Source organism: Sturnira hondurensis, unplaced genomic scaffold (assembly GCF_014824575.4).
Source record: "Sturnira hondurensis isolate 20B ecotype Veracruz unplaced genomic scaffold, ASM1482457v3 Scaffold0017436, whole genome shotgun sequence".
NCBI classification, from domain to species: domain Eukaryota; kingdom Metazoa; phylum Chordata; class Mammalia; order Chiroptera; family Phyllostomidae; genus Sturnira; species Sturnira hondurensis.
Genome location: NW_028090067.1, coordinates 13042330 through 13067300, shown reverse-complemented (window position 1 = coordinate 13067300; position 24971 = coordinate 13042330). Strand labels below are relative to the sequence as shown.

General features: G+C 48.0%; 1 protein-coding gene across 1 annotated transcript in view; it reads left to right on the top strand.

Moving 5' to 3' along the window:
• Positions 1–24971, top strand: part of SYN3 (synapsin III) — a 372954-nt gene that overhangs the window by 298767 nt on the left and 49216 nt on the right. Inside the window, exon 6 of the mRNA XM_037068439.1 lies at positions 9056–9118. Coding sequence (XP_036924334.1) covers positions 9056–9118 — 63 coding nt within the window. The remainder of the gene's footprint in view (positions 1–9055; positions 9119–24971) is intronic.

Here is a 24971-nt window from a genome sequence, read left to right as displayed (position 1 = left end):
GAGTGGCCTGCCCGATGGCTCATAACCATAGGTTTTGGAACTAGATGTAAACTCTGGGAGTCCCTCTGGCTCTAAAGCTCATGCTGCTGCCACCAAGCTCGGAACCGCTTGGCTGTCACAGGAGCCAGTCTTGTCCAAATGAGTCTGCTGGCCTCCACCCGCCCACTTGAATCGAATTAGATGAATGGACACAGTCCTGAGCATGTGGGAAGCACGTGATGGCGGCAAGCATGTTTATCCAGAAGCAGCAGGGTGGGCTCTGATGGCAGAATGGGGGGGTTCTGGGGGGGTCTCTGACCAAATCCTACTTCCTCCGCTTTCTCGCTGAGTGATCCTAAGCAACACTCTTCGCCTTGTTTGGCCTTTATTTCCTTGTATGCAAAATATGGGTAAAAACAGGAGCTACCTCATAGATATGTCAAGAGATTTAAACAAGGCAATGTACAGCCATTTCTCAACACCATACCTAGTACCTTGTAAGTGCTCCAAAACCAGGAGCTGCTGCTACCACAGCCTCCAGAAGAGTCTCCCTAAACCCTCTTCGTATGCATCTACCCTCTGCACTCAAATCCTCAATGCTACCCACTGCCCACGAAATACAGCCCAAACCCTTGCCTGTCAGAGAGATCCCCCAAGCTTGCCATGTCTGTCTTTCCACCTGAATTCCTGCGGACCACCCAACAAGGCTTCCATTTAAACCGACTTTAAGAACACCCGGTCCCCAAATCCTTTTCTGACTCCACCTGTTTGCACATGGGAGGCTGCGTCTAATACCCGTCCAACAAATGTCCTGCGTACACAGTGTGTACGGTGTGCCGGGCCTGTGTGGAGGCTGGAGATACGGGGTAAACAAGACCAACAAAGCACCTGGTTTCGTCAGAGCACCTGCAGGGGCGTGGACAGATGGACACAGAGAAAGTATTGAGTAAATGTAGAATTATAAATGGCGGCTAATGCTATGAAGAGTGTGACGAAGAAGATAACAGGAAGTATCTACTGTATTTTCTCATTTTATTGTATTAAATTTATCAAGATGACATTGGTTCATGACACTATGTAGGTTTCAAGTATGAAGTTCCTCCTTTAGGCCAGTGGCCTTCCAGGGAAGCACTCTCTGGGGACAGAGCACTTTGAATGAGACCTCATTGTGAGAAGGGATTGGCCTAGAAAGAAGAGGCAGGAAGTCTTTCAGAGAAAGGGAGTGGCGCGTGCAAAGGCTCTGTGGCTGGAGGGAGTATGGCCCCTTCAGTAAAGTGCTGGAAGGCCCAGGGGTTGGAACATGAGTAGGCAGGTGTTGGGCTGGGGAGGAGGGAGAAACACGAGATGAAACAGAGGGGCCCGCGAGAACTGCATGAGGGAGAACCTCACGGGCACGGAACCGAGGCCGGCTCAGCCTCGAAACCTTCCCAGCCTTCCTCCGTCCTTGATTTCCTCCTCCAGACTCTTCCAGGCCTTGCCTTCTCTATCACTTAGCCAGGACCAGACGCTGTTCATATGTAAATCTCCAGAAAGCCATGGGTGTAGAGGGAACCACCTCCTTCGTTGGACAGTGGCGCGGCACCAGACCACTCAGGTCCCAGCTCTCCAAGTCCATGGCTTGAAGATGAGGCTGATACAGCGCTGACCTGGGCTCACACTGCTCTGACCCCAAGCCCCCAGGAGAACACCCAGCAGGAGCTCTGCCCCACCCCCACTTATTTTGATTTCTTGGGAGACTTGAATGGGGCCCTTATCAGCGTGGGGATCTGTGGTTTCAAAAACTGATCTGCCCCTTCTAACAGGATGTCAGGCCTCTCACGCCATTGGGCAGTGCTGAACTCCGGAGCCCCCGGGGCATGTGAGCGGGACGGGGAGCCTGTGAGAAACTGGTGCAGGGCTCGCCATCCGCAGGGGAACCAATAAAGCTATTGTTGGGAAGGGAAGAGAGAAAATAGCCGACAAGATGTTTTTTGTCCTCGTGACCTGTCTGTGTTCGGGAAGGGGCTGGCCTGTTGCAAATGGGAATGGCCTTTGAAACCCTTTTGAACGGCTTGGGAAGGGAAGGGGGTGGGGAGAGGGGAAAAGACGTGGGTGGCAATGGAGAAGCTCCACCATTCCTTAACCATCTGACCTTGGGCTCATGACTGGCCTCTAATTTCTTATCTATCGCATGGGGAATGGGAAGAATGTTAGCATGTGGAGATGGGCAAAAGTAGGTTTACAGTTGTGGGTGCACGAAACAGAGTTTATTCTTGCATTATTATTTATTATTTTCCATACAAACAACGGTAAACCTGTACTTTTGCCCACCCCTGTATACAAAGTGCCTGGTACCACTCCTGGCTCTTACAGGGCACTCCGTAAATGTCGTTATTAGCCTGGGAGATGATGTGGTGGGTGGACTCACCCAGTGTTCGATAGAGACCATGGTGCCCGCCTTCCTTTCTTGATCTCTGATAAATGACTTCAGAAACCTATCAGAATGTCTCCAGGTTGTGTTGAGCCTCCCCGTGGCCTGACCTCTCAGAACTGGTTTCTAAGGACATGTGTACAGACCTTTAGTGGCCGTGCTCACAGTGGCAGAGAGGGGTAGCCACGCCAGTGTCCATGGACAGAAAAATGGCTGGAGAATTATGCACGTGCCCTGTGGAATATTGGGGAGCTGTGAAAACTGTCAGGTTAGCAGAGTACCTACTGATATAGGAGAGGGGGCATGCACAGTGTGATAGTCAGTGAAAAGAGCCATTTCTGAAAACACAGATGTCAACTTCAACCATACATGTGTAAACATGTTTGCAGAGAGGGATCATGGTGAGCGATGGGCAGGAACACACACCAGACACATGGGGCAGATGAGATCAGCCAGCCAGGCTGGGGAGTCGGGGAGAGACATAGGGAAAAATATAAAAAGACTGTGGCAAAAATAGGAAAAAACTTAATGAGTAAAGTTAAGTGAAGGGATAGGTATAAAATTCCATCTCTAATATTACTGCAGAATATCCCATTTCATTTTCTAATTGGACATTTAAATGAGGATTACAGAGTCATGTGCACCAGTACATGGATCTGAGGAGATGATAAGGTTTAGATAATTCTCATTTTGAATTTCTGTGGCCGTTTGAAAACTGTTATTTCACTCTTTGAAAGTTTCACTTAAGAAAAACTCTTGGGAGAGTCCCCACTCTCTCCACTGTCCCCATCCCAGTCCAGGCCCTGGCAGTGACACTTCATGTTGGTTTTAGTTCCATGCTGGTCTCGGACCTTCCATCTTTCCTGATCCAATTCATCCCGCAGCTGCGAGGTCACTGTCCTGACCCCACATTGGCCCGTTTGCCCAAGGTGCATCCAAGCGACTCAGACTCTTCTTCCCTTTAGCTTTGAAGGCTCGCAATTATCTGGCCCCAGATTGCCTCTCCCTTCTCCCAACACCAACCCAGAACCTTGCCAGCCGGTTCTGAAAAGAATGCTATTCTCATGAGTCAAAGTGAAAAGGGACAAAGGAAACTTTCCCCTGCTATCAGAAAAATACCGTGGCTTCAGGCAAATTTTCAGAATGCTTTCTTTGAAATGTCTTACTGTAAATCATCAGATTTTCCGACGGTGACTCTGTGTGTCCTGTAAACCCAGATAACAATTCCTACTCTCACTGCCTCTGACAGTAATACATGTACTCCGCCCATTTTATTGGAGAATGCTAGGGAAGGGCACTCGATTCAAATATATTGTGTTTAGCAGTCAAGTCCCAAGTCGCTTTATTGTGGATACACTCATGAAGTTTCATAAAATAAATCCTTCCTATGAGTCTTTGTTCACTAGAGCTTGTGAAGAATCTAGACACCCGTCTAGACACCTGTCTCAGCATCCCGAGACCAGCATAGACACCCCTCAAAAGTTGGGAAAACGGTAGAACTGTGCTCCATCCACCCCTGAGGGATGCTGAGCCCTCCCTGGGCCCACCCACAACCCACTCAACCTTCAGAATCTTTCTCCGAGCCTTCCTTCTGTGGAGATTTGCTCGTGACTCCACGCACCCCAGACTTGCCAGCCAAGCTGCCATGTATGCGGTGTCACTGTGCAGCCCATCTGTTTGAGACAGACTGTGTTGCCCTGGCTGGTGTGGTTCAGTGGACTGAGCGCCAGACTGTGAACCAAAGGGTGGCGTGTTCGATTCCCAATCAGGGCACAGGCCTGAGTTGTGGGCCAGGTCCCCAGCAAGGGGCATGCAAGAGGCAACAACACATCAATGTTTCTCTCTCTTTCTCCTTCCCGTTTCCTCTCTGTAAAAATAGATAAATGAAATCTTAAAACAAAACAAATGAGAAAATAAAACAGGCTATTTTGTCTCAATCTTCTGTGTGTCCTGCAAAGCCAGACATATACTTCTCACCCCATTAGCACCCCCTGAGTTGGTTTGATATTTTATTCATCACTATGATTAGGGGAAAGCATTTATTGTGCTCAGATGTTCACCTGGTACCCAGGGAAGTGTGCCTCGGTAGAGAGAGAGTGACTGATTGAGAGTCAGAACACATGGCCTTGACCTCAGGTTCTGCTGTTTTGTGGCAGGAAAACAAGCCCTTCACTCTGGGCTACAGTTTCTAGGACACATGTCTTAGTTTCCTGCAGCCGCTCTAGCAAATTTAGCAGATTTAGCACCCCTTTATTATCTCACAGTTTTGTAGATCTGAAGTCCAGGATAATATGACAAGGTTCTCCGCTCAGGGTCTCATAAAGCCAAACTCGAGGTACCAGCACCCTGCGTTCTCCTCTGGAGTTTGAGATTCTCCTCCAAGCTTCATCTCTTTATTGACAGAATTCAGTTTCTCTGCAGCTGGAGGTCCAACGTCCCCATTTCCTTGCTGGGAAAAGAGAGCACACCTGTTTTCCCTCACCTCGCTGCTTAGTGAAAATGTACTCATTCATTCCACTTCACGTCCCTTGGGTTGATAAAATGTGAGTCTTTCCAACTCAGGTGTTGGGAGCTCTTTCTCTGCTCATGAGAAGCAGAAGCTGGTACAACCACTTCGGAGAGCAACTTGGCAACACCTAGCAAAACCGAGATGAGCATGGTCCCAGCAATTTAGCTCCTATGTGTGTGCCCTGGAGTGACTCCCCTACATGGGCATAGGGGGGCATGTTTAAGAATGTTTATACTCGTATTGCTTATAATTAGGCAGATAGAAATTGCCTAAATGTTCATCAGCAGGAAACAGATGTAATGTGTTTGTAACGTGAAATACCATGTTGCAGTTAAAAATGAATCAGAGCTCTCTCTCTCTCTCTCTCTCTCTATATATATATATATATATATATCAACATACATGAATCTCATAAACATAACATACCCCCCAAAAGTTGTATAAAACAAATCAAAACATAAATATAGATTTTAAAAAGACCAGCAGATAGTACAACAAAACTATAAAAATCTGAGGGTGGTTTTGTCTTCCTTATATATAACTACATAGCATTTTGTTTTATTTTCCAAACTATTTTTTAGATTTTTCAAGTACACTTTATTGATTATGCTATTACAGTAGTCCCATTTCTTTTCTTCTCTTTATCCCCCTCCACCCTGCATCCGCCTCCCTCCAGCATCCTCCTCCCCTCCTTAGTTCAGGTCTGTGGGTTATGTGATCTTTGGCTTCTCCATTTCCCATACTATTCTCAACCTCCCCCTGTCTATTTTGTACCTACCAGTTATGCTTCTTATTCCCTGTACCTTTTCCCCCATTCTCCTCCCGCCCCCTCCCCACTGATAACTCTCCATGTGACCTCCACTTTTTGAATCTGTTCCTATTCTAGTTGTTTGCTTAGTTCATTTTTGTTTTTGTTTTTTCAAGTTCAGGTGATATTTGTGAGTTTGTTATCATTTTACTGTTGGTGTTTTTTATCTTCTCCTTTTTCTTAGATAAGTCTCTTTAACATTTTATATTATAAGGGCTTGGTGATGATGAACTCCTTTACCTTGACCTTGTCTGGGAAGCACTTTATCTGCCCTTCCATTCTAAATGATAGCTTTTCTGGATAGAGCAATCTTGGATGTAGGTCCTTGCTTTTCATGACTTTGAATACTTCTCTCCAACCCTTTCTTGCCTATAAAGTTTCTTTTGAGAAATCAGCTGATAGTCTTATGGGAACTCCTTTGTAGGCAACTGCCTCCTTTTCTCTTGCTGCTTTTAAGATTCTCTTTATCTTTCATCTTTGGTAATGTAATTATGATGTGCCTTGGTGTGTGCTGCCTTGGATCCAACTTTGGGGGACTCTGGGTTTCCTGGACTTTCTAAAAGTCTATTTCCTTTGCCAGGTTAGCAAAGTTCTCTTTCATTATGTTTTCAAATAAGTTTTCAATTTTCTGCTCTTCCTCCTCTCCTTCCAGCACCTCTATGATTCAGATGTTGGAGTGTTTAAAGTTGTTCCTGGGGTTCCTAAATTTCTCCCGATTTCTTTTTTTAATTATTGTTTCTTCATTCTGTTCTGGTTGAATGTTTATTTCTTCCTTCTGGTCCACACCATTGATTTGAGTCCCAGGTTTCTTCTCTTCACTGTTGATACCCTGTACATTTTCCTTTATTTCACTTTTCATAGCCTTCACTTTTCCCTCTATTTTGTGACCATACGCAGGCATTTCTGTGAGCATCCTAATTACCAGTGTTTTGAACGCTGCGTCTGATAGGTTGGCTATCTCTTTGTCACTTAGTTGTATTTTTTTCTGGAACTTTCATCTGTTCTTTCATTTGAACCACATTTTTTGTTTCTCTGCATCTGTTATGTAGTAAGGGGTGGAGCCTTAGGTATTTGCCGGGGCAGGGCAGCCCACCTCGCTGTGTTGTGACACTATACGTGGGGGAGGGGTCCAAGAAGGAACAGTGCTGCTTGCTCCGCTCTCTGCTGGCTTTCAGTCACTTCCTCCACTGCCCACAAGCAAATTGGGCCCTTCTGGTGCTGATTCCCAGGTGGGTAGTTTTGTGTATGTTCTAGGACCCTGTGGGTCTCTCTGATGAACTCTCCTGTGAGGCCGCAACTTTCTCTTGCTGCCTCAGCCCCCACAGGTTTTTTCAGTCTGAGGTTTCGAGGCTTTATTTCCCCGGTGCTGGAATCCTGGGTTGCACGGTCTGCCCCGTTCCCTAGTTGTGCCTCCCAGCTCATCCACACACAGCCCACTCTGCCAGCTGCCACCTCGCCCACCCTGGTCCTCCAGCCTTGCCGCAAGTCCTCTCCACCCCAGCTCCCCAGCTCCGCCCCTCCTACCAATCTGGACGAATGTTTCTTCTTTAATTTCTTGGCTGTCGGGCTTCCATACAGTTCTGTTTTCTGGCACTTCTGGTTACTTTTTGTTTTTAATGTTTTTGTTGTCCTTCTTTTGGTTGTGCAAGGAGGCAAAGTCTATCTACCTACACCTCCGTCTTGAGTGGTATATTCCAAACTTTTTAATAGTGTGTACATATGGCTTCTGGAATCAAAGTCAAATATTGCCCTTTTTTAAATGTGCTCCTTTACTCTAGACACCAGGACATGGTAAATTTTAGCCTGGATAAAAGGGATTTTTTTTTTTTTTTTACCCAGCAGCTACTGCAGGACAATACTAGACATAAGTGAAAACTGTTCACACCCGGCTTAGAACCTGACAGACCCACGTTCAAGCTCCAGCTTGACCCCTTCCCAGCAGCTGCCTTCAGTCTCCATTTTCGTATCTGTGAAATGATAATAGAAATACCTTCCCGAGGAGACTAAATTTGGGGTAATGAGCACCCATCACAATATACAGATGATGTATTATATTTTGGATACTTGAAGCCTATATCATCTTCTTCACCAACGTCACCCCAACATATTTCATTTTACAGTAACTTTCCTGCTTGCCTCAAGGCCCGTGGGCTTGCGACCCTGTGCAGACCCCTCCTTAGCACCTACAGCAGCTTCTCCCTGTCAGACTAGGTGCTGGGCAACCAGAGGGTCAGCCCAGACAGCAATGCCAGGGAACAACTAGGACAGAGCGACCACAACAGACAACTGTGCAGCCTAGAGAATGGGGCAGGATTATTCCAGCCAGGACCGATCAAAGCTGGGGGAATGCTAGTATTACGGAGTAACCGGAAGGGGTAACCTAGGCCCTCAAGCAACTGCACATATACCTCTAGGCACCAAGCAAACCCATCTCAGCCGACATATGAGCAGCATGAAGGAGGAAGCACAGAGCCTGGGTCTGAACTGGTCCCCTCACTTCCTAGCAGAGTGACCACGGGCGTGGGCAGGCACCTGATCTTTGGGCCCCACTCGCCTTCTCTGTGTCATCGAAGGAGACGTGCCTGCCTTGGGAGTCTTGCTCGGAGGGCTGACTGAAGCACAGATTCCACGTCAAATGCCTGTCCTGGGCCAGGCGTTGCTCTGGAAGCTGGGGATGCAACAGAGAACCGACCGGGCCAGGCTCCTGCCGTCCCAGGTGTGACTTTAAAGGAGATCACACAGGGCAGTCACTCAACACAGTGCCCTCCCTGGTGTGACTGAGAGATGCTTGTGCCCATGGTGGGCGTGGCCACTGTGATTGAGAAGCCTCACGGGGTGGCCTAGAGAGTGCTCAGGGGAGAGAATGAGAATTCCTTAAAAGTTGTCGGGAAAATAACATAAGGCAGAACTGTAACAGGAATAAAAAAGCTGCCTTTCGTAAGCGCTTCACATGCAGTAACTTATTTAATTCTCACAGCAACCCTCTGGGATGGATACTCATCAGCCCCATTGTACAGATGCGGAAATGGAGGCACAGATCCATGCAGTAGCTTCAGAGGTCACACAAGCCAAGGGATGAAATCGGTCGGTTTGATTCCCTCTGCCATCTCTCCAGATTAGTGGATGCCCTGGGCAGACTGGTTTGAAGGGCTGGCTCTTTCCGTGGGAGCCAAGAATGTTGGCATTGAGGGTGTTTGAGCCACAGTAGGGTGGCCATCTGTCAAAGCATTTTTGTGGGGATTTCTGGTTATGTCAGGTGACTAAGTCTTTCCACAGAACAGGCAGGGCCCAGAGCCTTGGTGGACATGCTCTGAGATGATAATGAGCGACTTCCTCTTATCTCTTTCAGCTCACAGCGCCTCGCTTCCCTGTGGTGGTCAAGCTGGGACATGCCCACGCCGGAATGGGAAAGGTATGAGAAGCAGCTCTTACCCTCATTAATGCTCATGCAGCTTCCCCAGACGACCTCTCCCCTCTCTCTCTGTCCCCCACCACCCTGACCTTAGCCCCCACTGCCCAGAACGGTTTTAGAGAAGCCTAGAATATACTCCCTCTCCTTCCCAGCCTACCTTCCACTGGGTTCCTGGAGCATGGAACCTCTCTCCAGCTCAGTCCAGACTTGCCAGAGCCAAGCTGCAGTTGCCAGCTCATTGTTTCCTATGATTGTGGCTTCAGGGCAATGAATCTAAAGCATTTTGTAACTGGTGATTCTTTTGTACCTGCCTTCATCTCCATGGCTATGCTGTAGCTCACATCTTTATCACCTGCAGGGCCAACACCTAGAAGGTGGCAAATACACCTGGCTCTGTGGGGGAAGTCCCTGGTATCATGTAGCTTCTGCAAAAGTAAATCATCTGTTTTACACAGTCACAGCTGACATATTGGTCAGATTCTCTCAGCTGCATATATAGAAACTGAACTCAGATCTGGGGGGAGAGAAAAAATTCACTGGTTCAAGCCATCAGGACATCTGGAATAGTTTTTGGTAAATTAGGACAGAGTTGGATCCAGGAACTCAAATGATATTGTCAAACTCAGTCTCCTCTCTCTCTTGACTCTGTTCCTCTCTACTTGGTGTTTTCTTCAACTAGTCAGCGTGGCTACCGGTGTGTCAGCCTGGCCCCTAAGATCACTGTACAAGAGGAAGGCCCCGTCTCTTTCCATCGCCTCTATATCTGACCTCGTGGAGGGACATTGATCAGTCTCACTTGGGTTCCTGCGCGACGTCTGACAAGTGGATATGGAGATGTATCGGGCCCCACCCAAACCATGTGGATCAGGGTCTCCACAGGAAGTGGAGATTTACTCCCGAGTGAGGAGAAGTAGGGGGTGGGGCTACCCCAGGCCGCCTCTCTAACTTCTGGCACAAACAGAACCACATGAGAACATGTGGCTCTCAGTGCCTGGCATCCCTATTGGCGGACCTGAGCCCCAGCTCGAGACCCAACACAGAGGTCCTAGATAAGGGAGCCAGTAGAAACCTTGCTCTGAGAAAGCGCCCCCCTGCCCCAGCCACAAATACCCCCCCCACCCCGCTCCTTTGTTCTTCCACCACCGGCACACCCCTGCATCATTGCTTCCCACCTACACTCCGGCACACCCCTGCATCATTGCTTCCCACCTACACTCCGTACCCCTTGGGCAGCAAAGAATGGAAAGATCCAGGCAGGTCCGGGCATGACCCCAGCTCCAGCGTTCCCAGGAATGTGCGCAGGTTGCCATCTAAGTTCTCTTGGCCTCCTCATCTGTGGAATGATGGCGATTCTAATCACCATCTTTACAACAAATCCTCCCTCTGCATCACATCCCCCTAAAAAGTGCACACCACGACAGTGGGGTTTTTCCTCTTTGCCCGTCACTGTGTCCCACCACAGCCCCTGGTGCATGCTCATGGTTGATGGAGCGGATGGATGAGCAAACCTCTGTTTGGTACATCCCTGTGTCTGTTCCCCATGGCCTCTCCTCCCAACCCCTCAGCTCCACCGAGGTGGCCCTCCCTGTGGTCCCAATAACTCCTAGCCCAGCAGGCACGCTTCAGCCCACCTTTGGGTCGACCGACCTCTCTATATCATTTAAAGCTGTTCCCATCCCTTCTGTCCCGAAACTCTCTCCTGGGAACTCCCGTTCATGCTTCTCTCCCGGTTCTCCTCCTCTCTCTCTGACCACTCCTTCGGTTTCCCTCAAGGACCCTTCTTCCTGCTCCATTTTTAACTGTCTGTTCCGTCAGCACACGCTATCTGAGAGCTCGTCCATCCCCTCACCTTCGGCGGCCACTCACACACCAACAGCCAGGCCCGGTCATTTCCTATCCAAAGCGTCAGGCTCTTGTATCCAGCTCCCTCCTCAACATCTCCACTTTGTCTCCCCTGGAAACCTCACTCTAAACATCCCAGACCGTGCCCATGACCTTTCCAGACGGCCTGCTCCCCCTCCTCGTCTCCATCCCCCTCCTCTTGTGACTGTATCTAGAGCAGAAATCACCAGCCCGCCCCTTGTCTCGAAACAGAAATCTGGGAGTCATCTCCTATCCTCCTCCACGTCTAAATGGCCATCGAGGCTTATCACTTGCCCACTATTAATGTTTCTCAAACTTGTCCCTTTCTTTCTACCCACTGCCACCATGTGGGACAATTCTGGTAAAGTGAGAGGGTTCCCAAGAATTATATTCTGTTTCTAAAGATTAAAATAACCCCAGACAGGAAATAAAAAGAAGGAAATACTTAAAAGAGACTGACACAATGCTCAGGGTGGGGTGGGGGCGGGAACAGCCTGGGGCAGGTCTGAGAAACCCAGGTCCAAAAGGGGCTCCCAAAATGTAGACAGGGGGACACATCTCCAAGGATAGAAAATGCCATCCGCCAGAAGAAAGAGAGGTTAACAAATATGCTGAGAGCAAGGGAAAAGGGCTTTTCTCTTTGGAATGAGAAAACCATCAAGAGTGGTCTGAACATGCCGACTGAGCAGATGATGTCATATTCATGGCTGAGAGGGAGAGAAACAAAACTGGTACCTTTTATGGTACGTCCAGCTTCGGTCAGAAGGAAGCCTGTCTGCCTGGAGTCAAGCAGCGAGAACCTCCTTAGTAGGAAACTGGCAAAGAGGCTGTGGAAGAGCGCAGTGTTCCCGGAAGTCCCCCTTGGGCCCTGTGGATGAAGTCGCTGACCCCCCTCCCCAGTTATATTGTGCTCTTTTGTTCACATATGTTGATTGGTACCAACTCTGTGCTGACAATCAGAGGAGGAATAGGACACAGTCCCTGCTCTCAAGAAAATGGGGAGACAGCCACATAAATAATGAAGTATAACATGTGTTGGGGACCTGGTAGAAAACTGTGCAGGGCATATGGGAATTGAAGGGAGAAGGTGTTCATGTAGATTGAAGGAAGGAGCTTAATGCCACCTGGGGGATGGAAAGATGGGGAAAATGCCCATGTCAGGGGATCTGTGGGTGATCCGGCGTGCCTGGAAATGAAAGGAGTTCTAACAAACAAGAAAGACTTGAGGAAAAGAGATGGGCTAATACCCTCTTATACTGAACAAGAATGGCAGATATCATAAAGCACAGAAGTCAAACACTGTGCGGTCTGGGAGCACTTAGGTAGGAGGCGATCACGGGAGCAGAGTGTTTGGACATGAGTTGAACTAGACCATCGGTTCTTATGAGGGGGTGAGGGGGGATGGTGCTGCCTCCCAGGAGGCATTTGGCCATGTCTGCAGGCAATTTTGGTCGTCACGCTAGGGGTGGGAGAGGTCCTGGCATCTGGCATCTACAGGGTGCAGGTCAAGGATATGGCCTAACATGTTCCAACGCCTAGGACGGTCCCCCACAACAGAGAATCACACAGCCCGAAATGTCAGTCGTGTCAAGGTTGAAAAACCCTGGACGAAACTAATCTCGTTTCCTCTTTCCTTTATTGGAAGTCGTGTCAGACTATAAACCAGAGGAAACCGTGGTCGTCATAGAGTTCAATGTGCTTCAAAGTCTGTTCCAAAGAATTATAATTGTAAGTTTAGAAAACTCTGTGTTAAAATAAGTTTTATTGCCGAGCTTCTCAGAGTCATAAATTTTGTTCCTATCCATTGCAGGGATAAAAGAATGTGAAAAAGTGAGCAGAAACTCCCAGGTTCACCTCAGAAGCCTTGGACCATTTCTTTACTGAGATGCTTGTCCTTTTATTAATCCACAGAAACCATTTGCATATCAAGGACATTAATCCTTTGTCCTACTTTGCAACTGTTTTCCTCCATACATGTTCATTTTATTATTCATTTTGAACCCTTTAAAAAAAGTTTAGTCAAATGTTTCCATCTTTGGGGGGTCTCATGTTTTAGCTGCAAAGGGCATTGATTTGAATCTCGGTTACTCCACCTATTCGCTGTGAGACCTTTAGGTAAATTACTTAGCCTCCCCACCTTCGTTTCTTCTTATGTAAAACAAAAATAATAGTATCAACCTCATAAGCCATTTGTGAGGATTAAGAGGCATTATGTGTATCAAGCCCAGAGCCTGGAACACAGTAGGCGCTCAATAAATATTAGCTGTCATTATCATTAAGAATGTTTGGACCTACTCTGGGGGTGCAAAATCCAACTGGAGCCAGTAAGGGAGATATGACTAAGCAGTAGCATCTCTCTGAGACTTTATTTCATTTGGCTACAGGTTCAGTGTGAGTCAGATGGGGAAGGAGAGGCCAAAACCTCTAAACACTAGTAGATGAAAGTGGGCTCACTCTCACCACTCATTAGGGAAATGCAAATTCAAACCACAACGAGATGCCACTAGATAACCACCAGAATGGTTAAAATTAGAAAGATTAATAAGACTAAGTATCGATGATGACATGGAACAGTTGAAATACATGCACACACACAGAGCTGGTGAAAGTATGAAATGGTGCAGCTGCTTGGGAATACAGCTTGATAGTGTCCACTAAGCCGAAGCCACACAAGTTCTTTGAGCTTTTCTCAGGCTAGATGCGTATGTGCGTGCGTGCGCAGTGTTGACAGCAGCTTGTTCATAATCACCAAAGCCTGGGTGTAGCCCAAGCATCCACTAATAATACAATAAACACATAAATTACAGTGTATCCGGACAAAGGGGAAATGTCCCACAATGAAGGTGAGTGAACTACAACTATGTGTAACATGTATGAATCTCACAAACACCACTGTCAGGTACAAAAGACTTCTAATTTATATGATTCCATTTGTATAAAATCAGACAACCAGGGAAACTAAACCATAGCATTAAGTGGGATACACATTTAGGTGATAAGACTTTTTTAAAATCGAGAACGTTGTTATCGTGAAAGAGTCGGCATTGTCTCCGAGGGGACAGGACGAGTACTCATGGGGAAGAGAGTGAAGGTCCAGTTCTTGACTCGGGTGCTGTGTGGATGTTTGCCCACTGAAGTGTCATTTTTGTACTGGGCAGTTCTTTGTATATGTGATACTTTGAAGTAAAATAAGTTTTGAATATGTGATTCACTCTTAGGAGGACTTAATAAATGGAGATCTGATGTCCAGAACATGCACTGGTCCGTCCATAGCCCGAAGATTGTATTGGGTTCTAGGCTGTACATCAGCCCTGAGTGTTTGAGAGAGCCGTGGACAAATGGGCATATCCAGGGAAATTAGAACTGAACAGAAGGGAAGAGGCATCTAGCTGGGACGGGCTAGAGACAGGGTGGCCAGTATCTTCAGAAACACGGAGGGTTGTCATGGAAAGATAGACTGGGTTTACTCTGCATAACGTCTAGCAGGCGAAGCTGGGAGCGCAGTGAGGATGAAACGAATGTTGGATGTGTTGCAGGAGCACCTTTCTGGCCATCAGAGGTGAGCATGAATGGGATGGACAGCCCTTTAGGTAGGAGGTTCTCACTGATGCAAAGTGTGGCGAAGATGAATACTTACTAGAGAGTTTCGAGAGCATTTAGCCCAAGATGTCTGAGCCCCCTAAAACCGAGACAAATCTATGTATGCAATATGAATGTCTTTTGGGGGGGTTCATAACTTTTTTCAGCTTTTCACAGGGACCTGTGACCCTCCCAAAGGTTAAGACATCATGGAGATGATCCCTACATTATCTAAAGAATGAGAATTAATGATTTTAATCAATACTAAGAGCAGTCTATTGAAAAGCATGGCATAGAATTATATGGCCGTCATGGGATTAGAAGTCAAGGTCAAGGCCAACTGCCAGTATAGTGTGCAGGTAACATTGATAGAATCTGGAGTCAGGTCTTTTGGTTTGAATCTGGATTTACCATTTACTGGTAGTGTGTCCTTAGCCAAATGGCTTAGTATCTCTTTGCCTCGATTTCTTCATCTCTAATTGGGAGACAATAATCTCCCTCTTGGGATTGTAATGATGATAGAATAAATCAGTCAAGGTTTAGGAAGGTATCTGGTAAGTGCTCAGTGAGTGGGCACTGAAAAATCCACTGCAAATGTAAATATTCCGGTTCCTTGACCGCTTACCTCAGCAGCACCCCCAGGAGAGAAGGTGTTGACACGCTGACCCCACCCTGGGCGTTGCCTTGTCTTTGTCTCAGACTTTCAGGGTTCAAGACCCAGCATCCCACTTAGAAGGTAAGAACCTAAGGCCCAGAGGAGAGAAGAGTTTTACCCAAAGCCACCCAGCAGGGAAGCATCTCCAAAAACAATATAGGAGGGGAAAGAAGGACCTTTGAGATTATCTGGCCCCATTCCATACTTTAAAGACAAGAACAGTAATAAAAATAGTGGTAACCACAATAAAAATAAAAGCTAATGCTCTCTAGAGTTCGCTCAATGCAGGCATTGTTGTGAGATGATAGATAGATAGATGATAGATAGATAGATAGATAGATAGATAGATAGATAGATAACAAATGAGGAAAATGAGGCGCAGGGAGTAAGTGGTGGAGCGGGGGTACAGACAGTCCGGCTCCAGCACCTGAGCTAAGAGCAGGGAAGGGCATATCCATGGTCACAGCTTAATACACCCAGACCCAGGTAGCCTAGCACTTGCCCCTGCCTGAGCAGGGTTTGTTGTTCTGCTAAGAGGAGCCTGGTGTGGTGAATGACAGAGGTGAGTCACCCCTGCAGACAGCCAGTCCGTTTGGGGAGGTTGAGGTGGCAGCTCCTACACACGATGTTTCCACCAGCCCGCGGGTCTTGCCCGCCCCTGCTTGGCCGGGGCTGCTGCTGTCATCAGCTCCCAGGGACCCGGACTCTGCTCTCTTCTCTTGGGCTGACTCACTCAAGGAGCTTTCCTGGCACTGTCGCTTCTTCCGTGGGAGTAGGTGGCCCAATAACATGGTGATGGAGAGGGAGGGCTAGAAAATGAGCAAATGGAGTAATGAAGCCTGGGGGAACGACTAAGAAATGAAAGCTTCCCCAGGGTCTGGGAGACTGCCAGAGAGGAGAGTCACTGTGTTCAACGCTCAGCAGCTGCCAAGTCCAGTGAGAGCAGGGAGGGGCTCCAGCCTGCACGGTGTTCCAGGGGAGGTCAAGGTCAAGGTCCCTGCCACACCAGGACCCGTACCCACTCCCCTGACCTCCCTCCTGACTCCCACCCCCTCCGTGTCCTCTCTCACCTACCCTGCCACCCCGTTTAGATGACCACTGTCCTCGTGTTTTCCCCCCGATTCTCTAGAGCGAAACGGGCCCTTAGGAGGGCATCCATCCGTCCTTTACACTTTAATGGAAATTTTAAGCACTGTGCTCCCTTCTCAGATATTCCAGGATATGGATTTCTTATTCGCAAATTCACCTACTCCCTAAAGCTTATCTGTAACCCTCAAATCAATTCCCACAGCCATTCATGGTCACGCACAGACATGTGCAGAGCAGCAGATAATTTGAGTCTCCCAATACGCCTCGTTGCTGAGATCGAACAAGGCGTGTTCTGCCTTCTGGCTCTAGCTCTCACGCTGTAAACGTGTCCTCAGTCTGTTTACGGCCACACTTGCACATTTGTGTGCTTTTGGGTGGTGATTTCATTGTATCAAATGCCCCCCCCCCATGTGTAATACTGAAGTGCTATCCAGAGTTCCTAAGTGCCAGAAGGCTGGGAGGTGCCTTTTGAAGGATGATTGCTCTTGAAGCTCTAAGGAGTTTTAAGCCTTTGGTCATGGCATTTTCATTAACTGATCAATATAGAACCTTATTTTGTGTTTCTGTTTAAAGACACTGTACTTAATAAATGTTGTTGATTCATTAACATTGAACTAACAGCCAACAGCACTACAAGTTACGCCAGAGCCAAATTAATGACAATGCCAGGAAGCAAGGTCTCAAAGGCTCCAGAAAATGACAGTTTTGCAGTCTTACATACAGGGTGGGGCGAAAGTGCGTTTGCAGTTGGAGTGTGCAAAACACAGAGTTTAGTCTTGTGTCACTGTGGATTGATGGTTGGTTATTTTCCACACAGACAGCTGGAACCCTCATGCCCCACCCTGTATGTGTAGAGTTAAGGAGGGAAACTAAGGAAGAGCACAGGAAGGTGGGAGAAGGCGAGGTGGGGCTCAGGCGGCAGGTTAGGTAAAAAGAGTATGTGCTCCTTTGAGGGTGGTCCTGCCTTCTCCTTGGGGCAGTGCCAGGGGTCTGGCATGTCAAAGATGTGTCAACCTGGGTACAATGGGCAGGACTCAGTTAAACCTTTTACTAGAGGTTATAGGCCCCGGGGCGTGACCATCCACCACGACCTGCCCAGTTAGGAATTATTGGTCAGATTACCCTGTGGGATTCCTTCCGATCCCTGAACTTGTACGTACCCCCTTTTTCATTGTCCCTGTGTCACACTCACACATTCCATAGAAAATCCTAACAATCTGTCTTCCTTTGGACGGTAAAATGCCTTGATTCTGAGCACAAACAAGCAAACGAAAACAGTCATTCCAGGGCTCTGTCTTGCCTGGTGATTGTCATATTGAAGGCAAATCACCTGGTTGGTTGATATGTTTTTCTTATAAGGATTGAAGGCTAAGGTCTCTTACTACTGGCTTTTAGTTTAAGGCTAAGGACGGGTGGTACTTTCTCTGCCGGTTCCCACATCCTTGTACCATCTTTGGTTCGCCAGAAAGAGCATTGGTCTGGGTTCAGAAAGCTGGGTCCTCCTGTCAGCCCCATACTCCATGGGGCCTCCAGTATCCACCTGGGTGAGGCGCTTAAACATAAATGCAATGTGTCAAGTATATCAAATATGCCTGATCTTCCTTACCCAAGGACTTAGAACAGCTAGTGAGTAAGCGTGCATTAGAAAGTATGAAGCTCCATGTAAGTGTGAGATGGGTTGGTAAGCAAAGAACATGAGCTTTGGACTTGGGCCTCCCTGGGTTCTGATCAGGTCTCTGCCATTTGCCAGCACAGTGACCTTGAGCAAATTCCTTGACTTTTCCAGGATAACTCCAATCCAATAAGGTGGGATGGACATAGGAATAGGGGGAGGGTATTAACAATTTCTGAGCACCCTTGCACCAGGATACACACCTTCAACATCTCCTCTAACCTTGCACGGGTTATTCTGCCCAAGGTCAGAGTACTGAAAAGGGGATTCGAACAGAGGTCAGCAGATCCTTCAGCCCTTTTCTTCCTGCTGCCTGGGAGCGTTAGGCATGCCTTGCGGAATCATGGCTTCCCGTTACAAGGCAAACAGCCAACTTAATTGGAGAGTTGATTTATAAAGAATGTCACAGGGCCCCACCCAAGAAACTTGTCAATACTTTGGAGACCAGCGTGACCTTCACGCCTGGTTTGGTGGACTGACCTCACCCCAGGCTGGAAGCCAAGAGCACTAAGAGCACTCCTGCAAGCGAATGAGAGGAAGAAAAAGAAGAATATCCCCCTGGCACTATGTGTTAAAGACAGTGTGTGGCCCTGCCACCTGCAAGTCTCATTTTGTCGAAAGGAACAGGACTCATCTGGCAGACTCATCTGGGAAGAATAAATTGCCTGCGCTTGGGGGCACTGACCACACGACACGGCCATGAAAAACAGAATATTTTTGAAATGGCAAACACTGAAAAGCAATACAATTTTGTTTTTCTTTCCTCTGTTTTCCTGACAATGTCTGCTGACCCAGCCTTGCGCTGTGTGTAACGAAGGCCAGAGAGGTCATCCCCTCGGGAGCTCCTCAGAAGGGTGAAAGGGCATACATCGCCTGGGGAGCTGGGGAGCACGCTCCACAGTTTCCCAATTGGAGTACCAGCTCCTTGCTTTCTCCCCAGCATGAGACCAGCATGTACAGTTTACAAACAACCCCCACACGGGGAGCCTGTTCAAACCCTAGCAGTCCTTTGAGGTGGGTGTTGGTATCGGGATACCCATTTAACAGATGAGATAAGCAGAGACCAAGGAGACACAATGATCTGTACAAAGTCATACGTTGCATGCAGCGAAGGCTGCACGTTCCTGCTGCTGGTCCTGGCTCCTAAGCCAGAGGAGGGCAGCCTCCGGAGAGCTGAGCCAGCCTGTTTGGGACACAGCATGTGTGTCCACTGAAGCTTCCCTTGGCCGAAGTGTGCAGACACAGCCTGTTCTTACTACTGGCCAGCAAGGAAAGCGATATCCGAGACGAGCGAAGGCCACCTGCCTCACTGAGGCCACAGCGCAGGGCGGCCTCCCACCAGGCTTCCCGGAAATGGAAGCAGCCACATCTCTGGATTCTTGGAAATAGCCCCCTGTGGGGGCAGCTGGCATTGCTGCTGACCGGTGGTTGTGGCAGGGCTGTTTGAGGGGGGGAGCCAGAGAAGGGTGTACACAGTGGGCTCATTACATTTTGGAGTGCATGTGTACATGTGTGCATTTGTGCACACACGTGTGTTTTGGGGCACGGGGAGCAGATGTCTTCAACACAATTATCAGCAGCCTCCACTAGGCCTCCAGACTAATGAGACACTATGGGCAGACCCTGTCTCTTGCCTCAACTGCTGACCTGCAGCCCCAAGAGACCTGCCCAGAAACACCCAATCCTCCAGGAGTGAGGCGGGGAGATGCAAGGGAGCCGGTGTGGTGGGACAGGGAGAGCTCTTCCACCTTTTCACGTCCTGACATTCACTCCCAGAAGGTGGTTGTGTTTAGAGGATTCAGGGGGGTCAGTGGAGGAGGCTTCGAGCAGCTGAAGAAAAGGGCCTGGGGGCTCCCAGCCGCCCTGAGGGATCCGGGAGCAGCAGCCAAGGGGCCTGTCGGGAGGCTCTGGATGACGGACCAAGTGGTGTAGCTCCTGAAGTCAGCAGGTCTGAGCTCCTAGAAGTGTGCTCCTGAAAGTGCGCTCTGGGGCGCCCTCGGCGTCACCCGGGAGCCCCTTGAAAATGCAAGGCCCAAACCTGTTCTCAGACCTGCTGACCAGATCTTGCATTTTAACAAGATGCCCAATAGCTCCAGTAGTTGATGTATTGAGTTGAGAGCCCAGGTCGGGGCTGTGGGGACTCAGAAAAGCCAGGCTGGCCTCTGAGGGCAGCCACCATGCAGCCCCAGCCTGGCAAAGCCCCGGGAGACCGTGCAGCCTGGGAAGGCCTGATCATCCGATTCTTCCTGGAGAAGCCAATTCTCTGAGCCTCCCATATGAATTCTCCTGATTTTAAAATATCAGCAACTGATTGCAAAATACTTTGAAACCCCGTAGAAGTGAAATAGAACACTTGTTGTGGCCACTGGACACCTTGGGGCCCCAGGTAGGTACCTCCAGGTGCTGAATGGGGTCTTGCCCTCCCTTTATCGAGGGCCATAGGGCCTAATACAAGCAAAGCCACAGGTTGTGTGATGGACTGCAGAGTTCAAATCCCAGCTCAAACACTTCCTAGGTGTGTAACCCTGGCCCAGCACTTGATGGGACTGGCCCAGTCTTTACTTTCTCATCTGTGAAACGGCCCTAATAAATCTCCTTAATGGCTGAGGGGTTGCCCTACAGACAGAGATAAAACATTTTTATTTTTAAGTATTTCTATTGATTATGCTATTACCATTTTCCCAGTTTTCTCCCCTTTATTCCCCCTCCACCCTGCCATCCCAACCCTCCAACAGTCCCCCCCTTAGTTCATGTCCATGGGTTGTACATATAAGTTCTTTGAGTCTTCTGTTTCCTGTACTATTTTTATCTCTCCCCCTCTATTTTATGCCTACTAATTATGCTTCTTCTTCCCTGCACTTTTCCCCCTTATTCCTCCCTTCCCCCTCCCCACTGAAATCCCTCCATGTGATGTCCATTTCTCTGATTCTGTTCCTATTCTAGTTGTTTGCTTAGTTTTTGTTTTCAATGTTTTTCTTTTCTTTTAGGTTCATTTGTTGATAGTTGTGAGTTTGTTGTTATTTTACTGTTCATATTTTTATCTTCTTTTTCTTAGATAAATCCCTTTAACATTTCATATAATAATGGCTTGGTGATAATGAACTCCTTTAACTTGACCTTATCTGGGAAGCACTTTATCTGCCCTTCCATTCGAAATGATAGCTTTGCTGGATAGAGTCATCTTGGATGTAGATGACTTCAAATACTTCTTTCCAGCCCCTTCTTACCTATAAGGTTTCTTTTGAGAAATCAGCTGACAGTCTTATGTGAACTTCTTGGTCGGCAACTGTCTCCTTTCCTCTTGCTGCTTTTAAGATTCTCTCCTTATCTTTAATCTTGGGTAACTCAATGATGATGTACCTTGATGTGTTCCTCTTTGGGTCCAACTTCTTTGGGACTCTCTGAGCTTCCTGGACTTCCTGGAAGTCTATTTCCTTAGCCAGATTGGGGAAGTTCTCCTTTATTATTTGTTCAAATAAGTTTTCAGCTTCTTGCTATTGTTCTTCTCCTTCTGGCATCCCTATAATTTGGACATTGGAACAGTTCAGTTTGTCCCAGAGGTTTATAAGACTCTCTTCATTTTTTTTGGATTCTTGTTTCTTCATTCTGATCCAGTTGGATGTTTATTTTTCCCTTTGGTTCCAAATCATTGTTTTGAGTCCTAGTTTCCTTCCTGTCACTGTTGGTTCCCTGAATATTTTGCTTTATTTCATTTTGGTTATCTTTTATTTGTTTTGTTTTTTTCATTTTTGGACCAAACTCAGTCAGATCTGTGAGCATTTTGATCACCAGGGCTTTAAGTTCTCCGTCAGATGGGTTGGTTATCTCCTCAATACTTAGTTCTCTTTCTGAGGTTTTGCTCTGTTTTTTCATTTGGGCCATATTTCTTTGTCTTGGTGCAGCTGATAAGTTGTAAGGCACTTTTAAAATGTTGTAGAATGCAGTGTCAAACTCATTTTCACTGGGAGCCACATCAGCCTCGTGGTTGCCTTCGAAGGGCCGCATGTAATGTTAGGACTGTGTAAATGTAACTAGTCCTTAACAGTAAAGGGAGAGCTCGGTGCTGCCGGGTAGAAACAAGGTGCCGGGCCTGATAAAACAAGGCGGAGGGCCGGATTCGGCCCGCGGGCCTCGTGTTTGCCACCAGTGTTGTAGAGGCTTCAGGGATATGGGTTCACTTCCTTTGGACCTAAATGTTTCCTGCTCTTTCAGTTGCTTACAGATACCTGGGGATCTCGTTAAAAAATGCCGGTTCCAACTCAGGAAGCCTGGGTGGGGCCTGCGTGGAAGTCTCATTTCTAGCGAGCTCCGGGGTGGTGTCAGGGCTGCTGGTCCAGGCCAGCCTGTCATGCTGTCATGCCAGTCAGGGGTCAGCCACTTTCTGCGTCCAGAGTCAGATGGCGAATGTTTCCGGCACTCGAGCCGTGCAGTCTCTGTTACAACCACTGGACTCCACCGTTGTCGTGCGACCCTTGCGACCCTGGACGTTGCGTAAGTGAGCGAGGGTGGCTGTTCCGGTGCAGCTTTATCCACAGACACAAAACCTAAATTAGGTGTTATTTTCACTTGTCCTGGAATAGCATTCTTTTGCTATATTTTTCCAACCATTTCAACATGATTTTTAACTCGTGGGCCCCACAAAAACCGACATTCACCCTCAGGGCGTAGTTTGCAGAGCCCTGCTCTGGGTCATCTTACCATCTGAACCCTGACCTGCTGGGAGGTGAGCTCTGTAGCTGCACACACTGCACCCACTGACCCCACCTCCCACCCCTCCAGTCTAGGCCAGCACCCTGGCACCTGGCAGCCTGTCGGCGCCTGGGAAGCTCAAGTGTTGCCTTTTGGAGCTGACACTTGTCGGGTGCCTCCCTTCCCTTCCATTCAATCTCATGGTCACACTATAACTCTATAAACAAGTGGGTGAAAGAATCAGTGACCCAGGAGCTCAATAACAGCTGAAGGGGGTTTGATTTATTAACGGGAAGAGCAAAGGAAAGGAACCAGCTAACCGATAAGCAGGATAATTAGGCAGTTCCCTAAACAGAACACCAACCCCTCCATTATTCCTGTCACTTCCCACCACCCCTTCCGACCTCTGGCAGCACGTGACCCAGGCAGCCAGGGCAAGGACATCCTTTGAGCTCTGAGTGTCAGCATTTAGAAGGGCTGGAGGAGATGCAAAGACTACTGAGAATTTAAGGCCACAGGCTATTGTATTCATTCAAGAGACACTGATGTATTTGGTGCCCAGCTGTTCTGAGGTAGGGGCTCAGTAAATGTTTATTGAATATTTTGGCAAATACTTGAGAACATTGATTATGTGCACGGAGTGGGGCTGGGTAGACCCCGGGATGGAGGACTCTGGGTTAAGTTCCAGAGATGAAAAAGACATGGCTCCTGAATGCAGAGAATTTCCACACGAAAGACCCAGCCTAGACTGCAGTCTGGTGTAGGACTTGGCAAGCTGAGACCCACCAGCCAAATCCAGGCCCCGACTTGGTGTCGTTAGTAAAGTTTTACTGCAACACAGCCCTGCTCACGTGCGTACATAGGGTCTATAGCTGCTTCCACGCTAAAAGGTCAGAGTTGAATAGTCGCTGTGGTCTTCTACGCCTAAAATATGTACCATTGTACTCTGCACAGTGCAATGCTTTCCAAAACTTTGTGTAGTGAACCACAATAAGTCATGCATTTTGACTTGCTACGTGATTCTGAGATATTAGGTAGGTAGGTAGATAAATCACTTTGGAAGAAGAATACTTGTCCTTTCTCTGTGCAGAGTGTTTTGATGTGATCTGCTGCATTCTATTTTATGTTCTTAAATGTTGGTCGTGACCCATTAAATCGATCTGATGACCCATTTCAAACCCACAGTCTGAAAAACACTGGTTCACTGGAAAGCAAAGCGCATTCATTCATTCCTTTGCCCGTGAAATACTCCATGAGGGCGTTCTACGCTCCAGGCACGGCTGTAACCAGGGGAGCTGTGACATGTCACACCACGAGTCTAGGTCCTCATGGAGCTTGCGTCCCCCAGGGGAGGCAGACGATAAAAGAATGAACAAAGCTGCCATCTGTCACGTGATGAGAAGGGTGCTAAGGACAAAAAAAATAGTGCAAGGGGGACAGAGCGTGATGGGCGTGGGACCAGGGAAGCCTTTCTGTGAGATGTGACGTGTGAAGGAAGGAGAGTGAGACCTGGAAGAATAAATGAGAGTGGGCGAAGGTCAAGGCCAGGTCACAGACCCATTTTACACTGCACTCTAGAATTTGGACTTGGTCTTCTAGGTAAGAGAGAGACCCACTGCTGAGTTTTAAGCCAGAGGGAAAAAAAATGGGCATGATTAGATTAGTAAAGCAGCAGTGGGCGGGGGGTGGAGGTTAGAGCCTGCCGGAGCCATTAGGGAGAAACCGTAGCCGTTCTGAGAAGAAATAAGGGTGTGAACCCAGGCAGGCAATGCGGCAGTGAGGAATGCAATAAGGGTACAATAAGTCAAGAGACAGGACCGAAGGAGAATCGAAAGAATTCAGGGACTGACTGGATGTCTGGCAGAAGAAAATTGAAAGTTGATGATTCCATTCACTAAAATTATGAAATCAAGAAGGAGGGGCTTGCAGGGAGAGATCATTGCAGTTTTTAGCATTTTGAGTTTGAGGTACCATGGAGAATGGCAATAACAACCACCACCATGTACTGAGCACTTCCTCGGTGCCAGGCCCTGGGCTCTGTGTTTTACCTGCGTCGTCTCATTTAATCGTCGCAGCAGCCCTGGCACAGTGCGGTAGAGCATGTGATTATCTCCATTTTGCAGAAGGGAACACCGAAGCTCAGAGAAGCTAAGTAAGGGGGCGGGGGTGCAATATCTGCTGTCCTGTGCACACGCCACTTCGCACAAAGCTGGGCACGTGGTGAGTGCTCAGAAAATGTCACTGTTATTCATTGCTAGCATCTTCTTGTCGCCGTGGGAAGGAAACACAGGGCAAGTCTGCAGAGA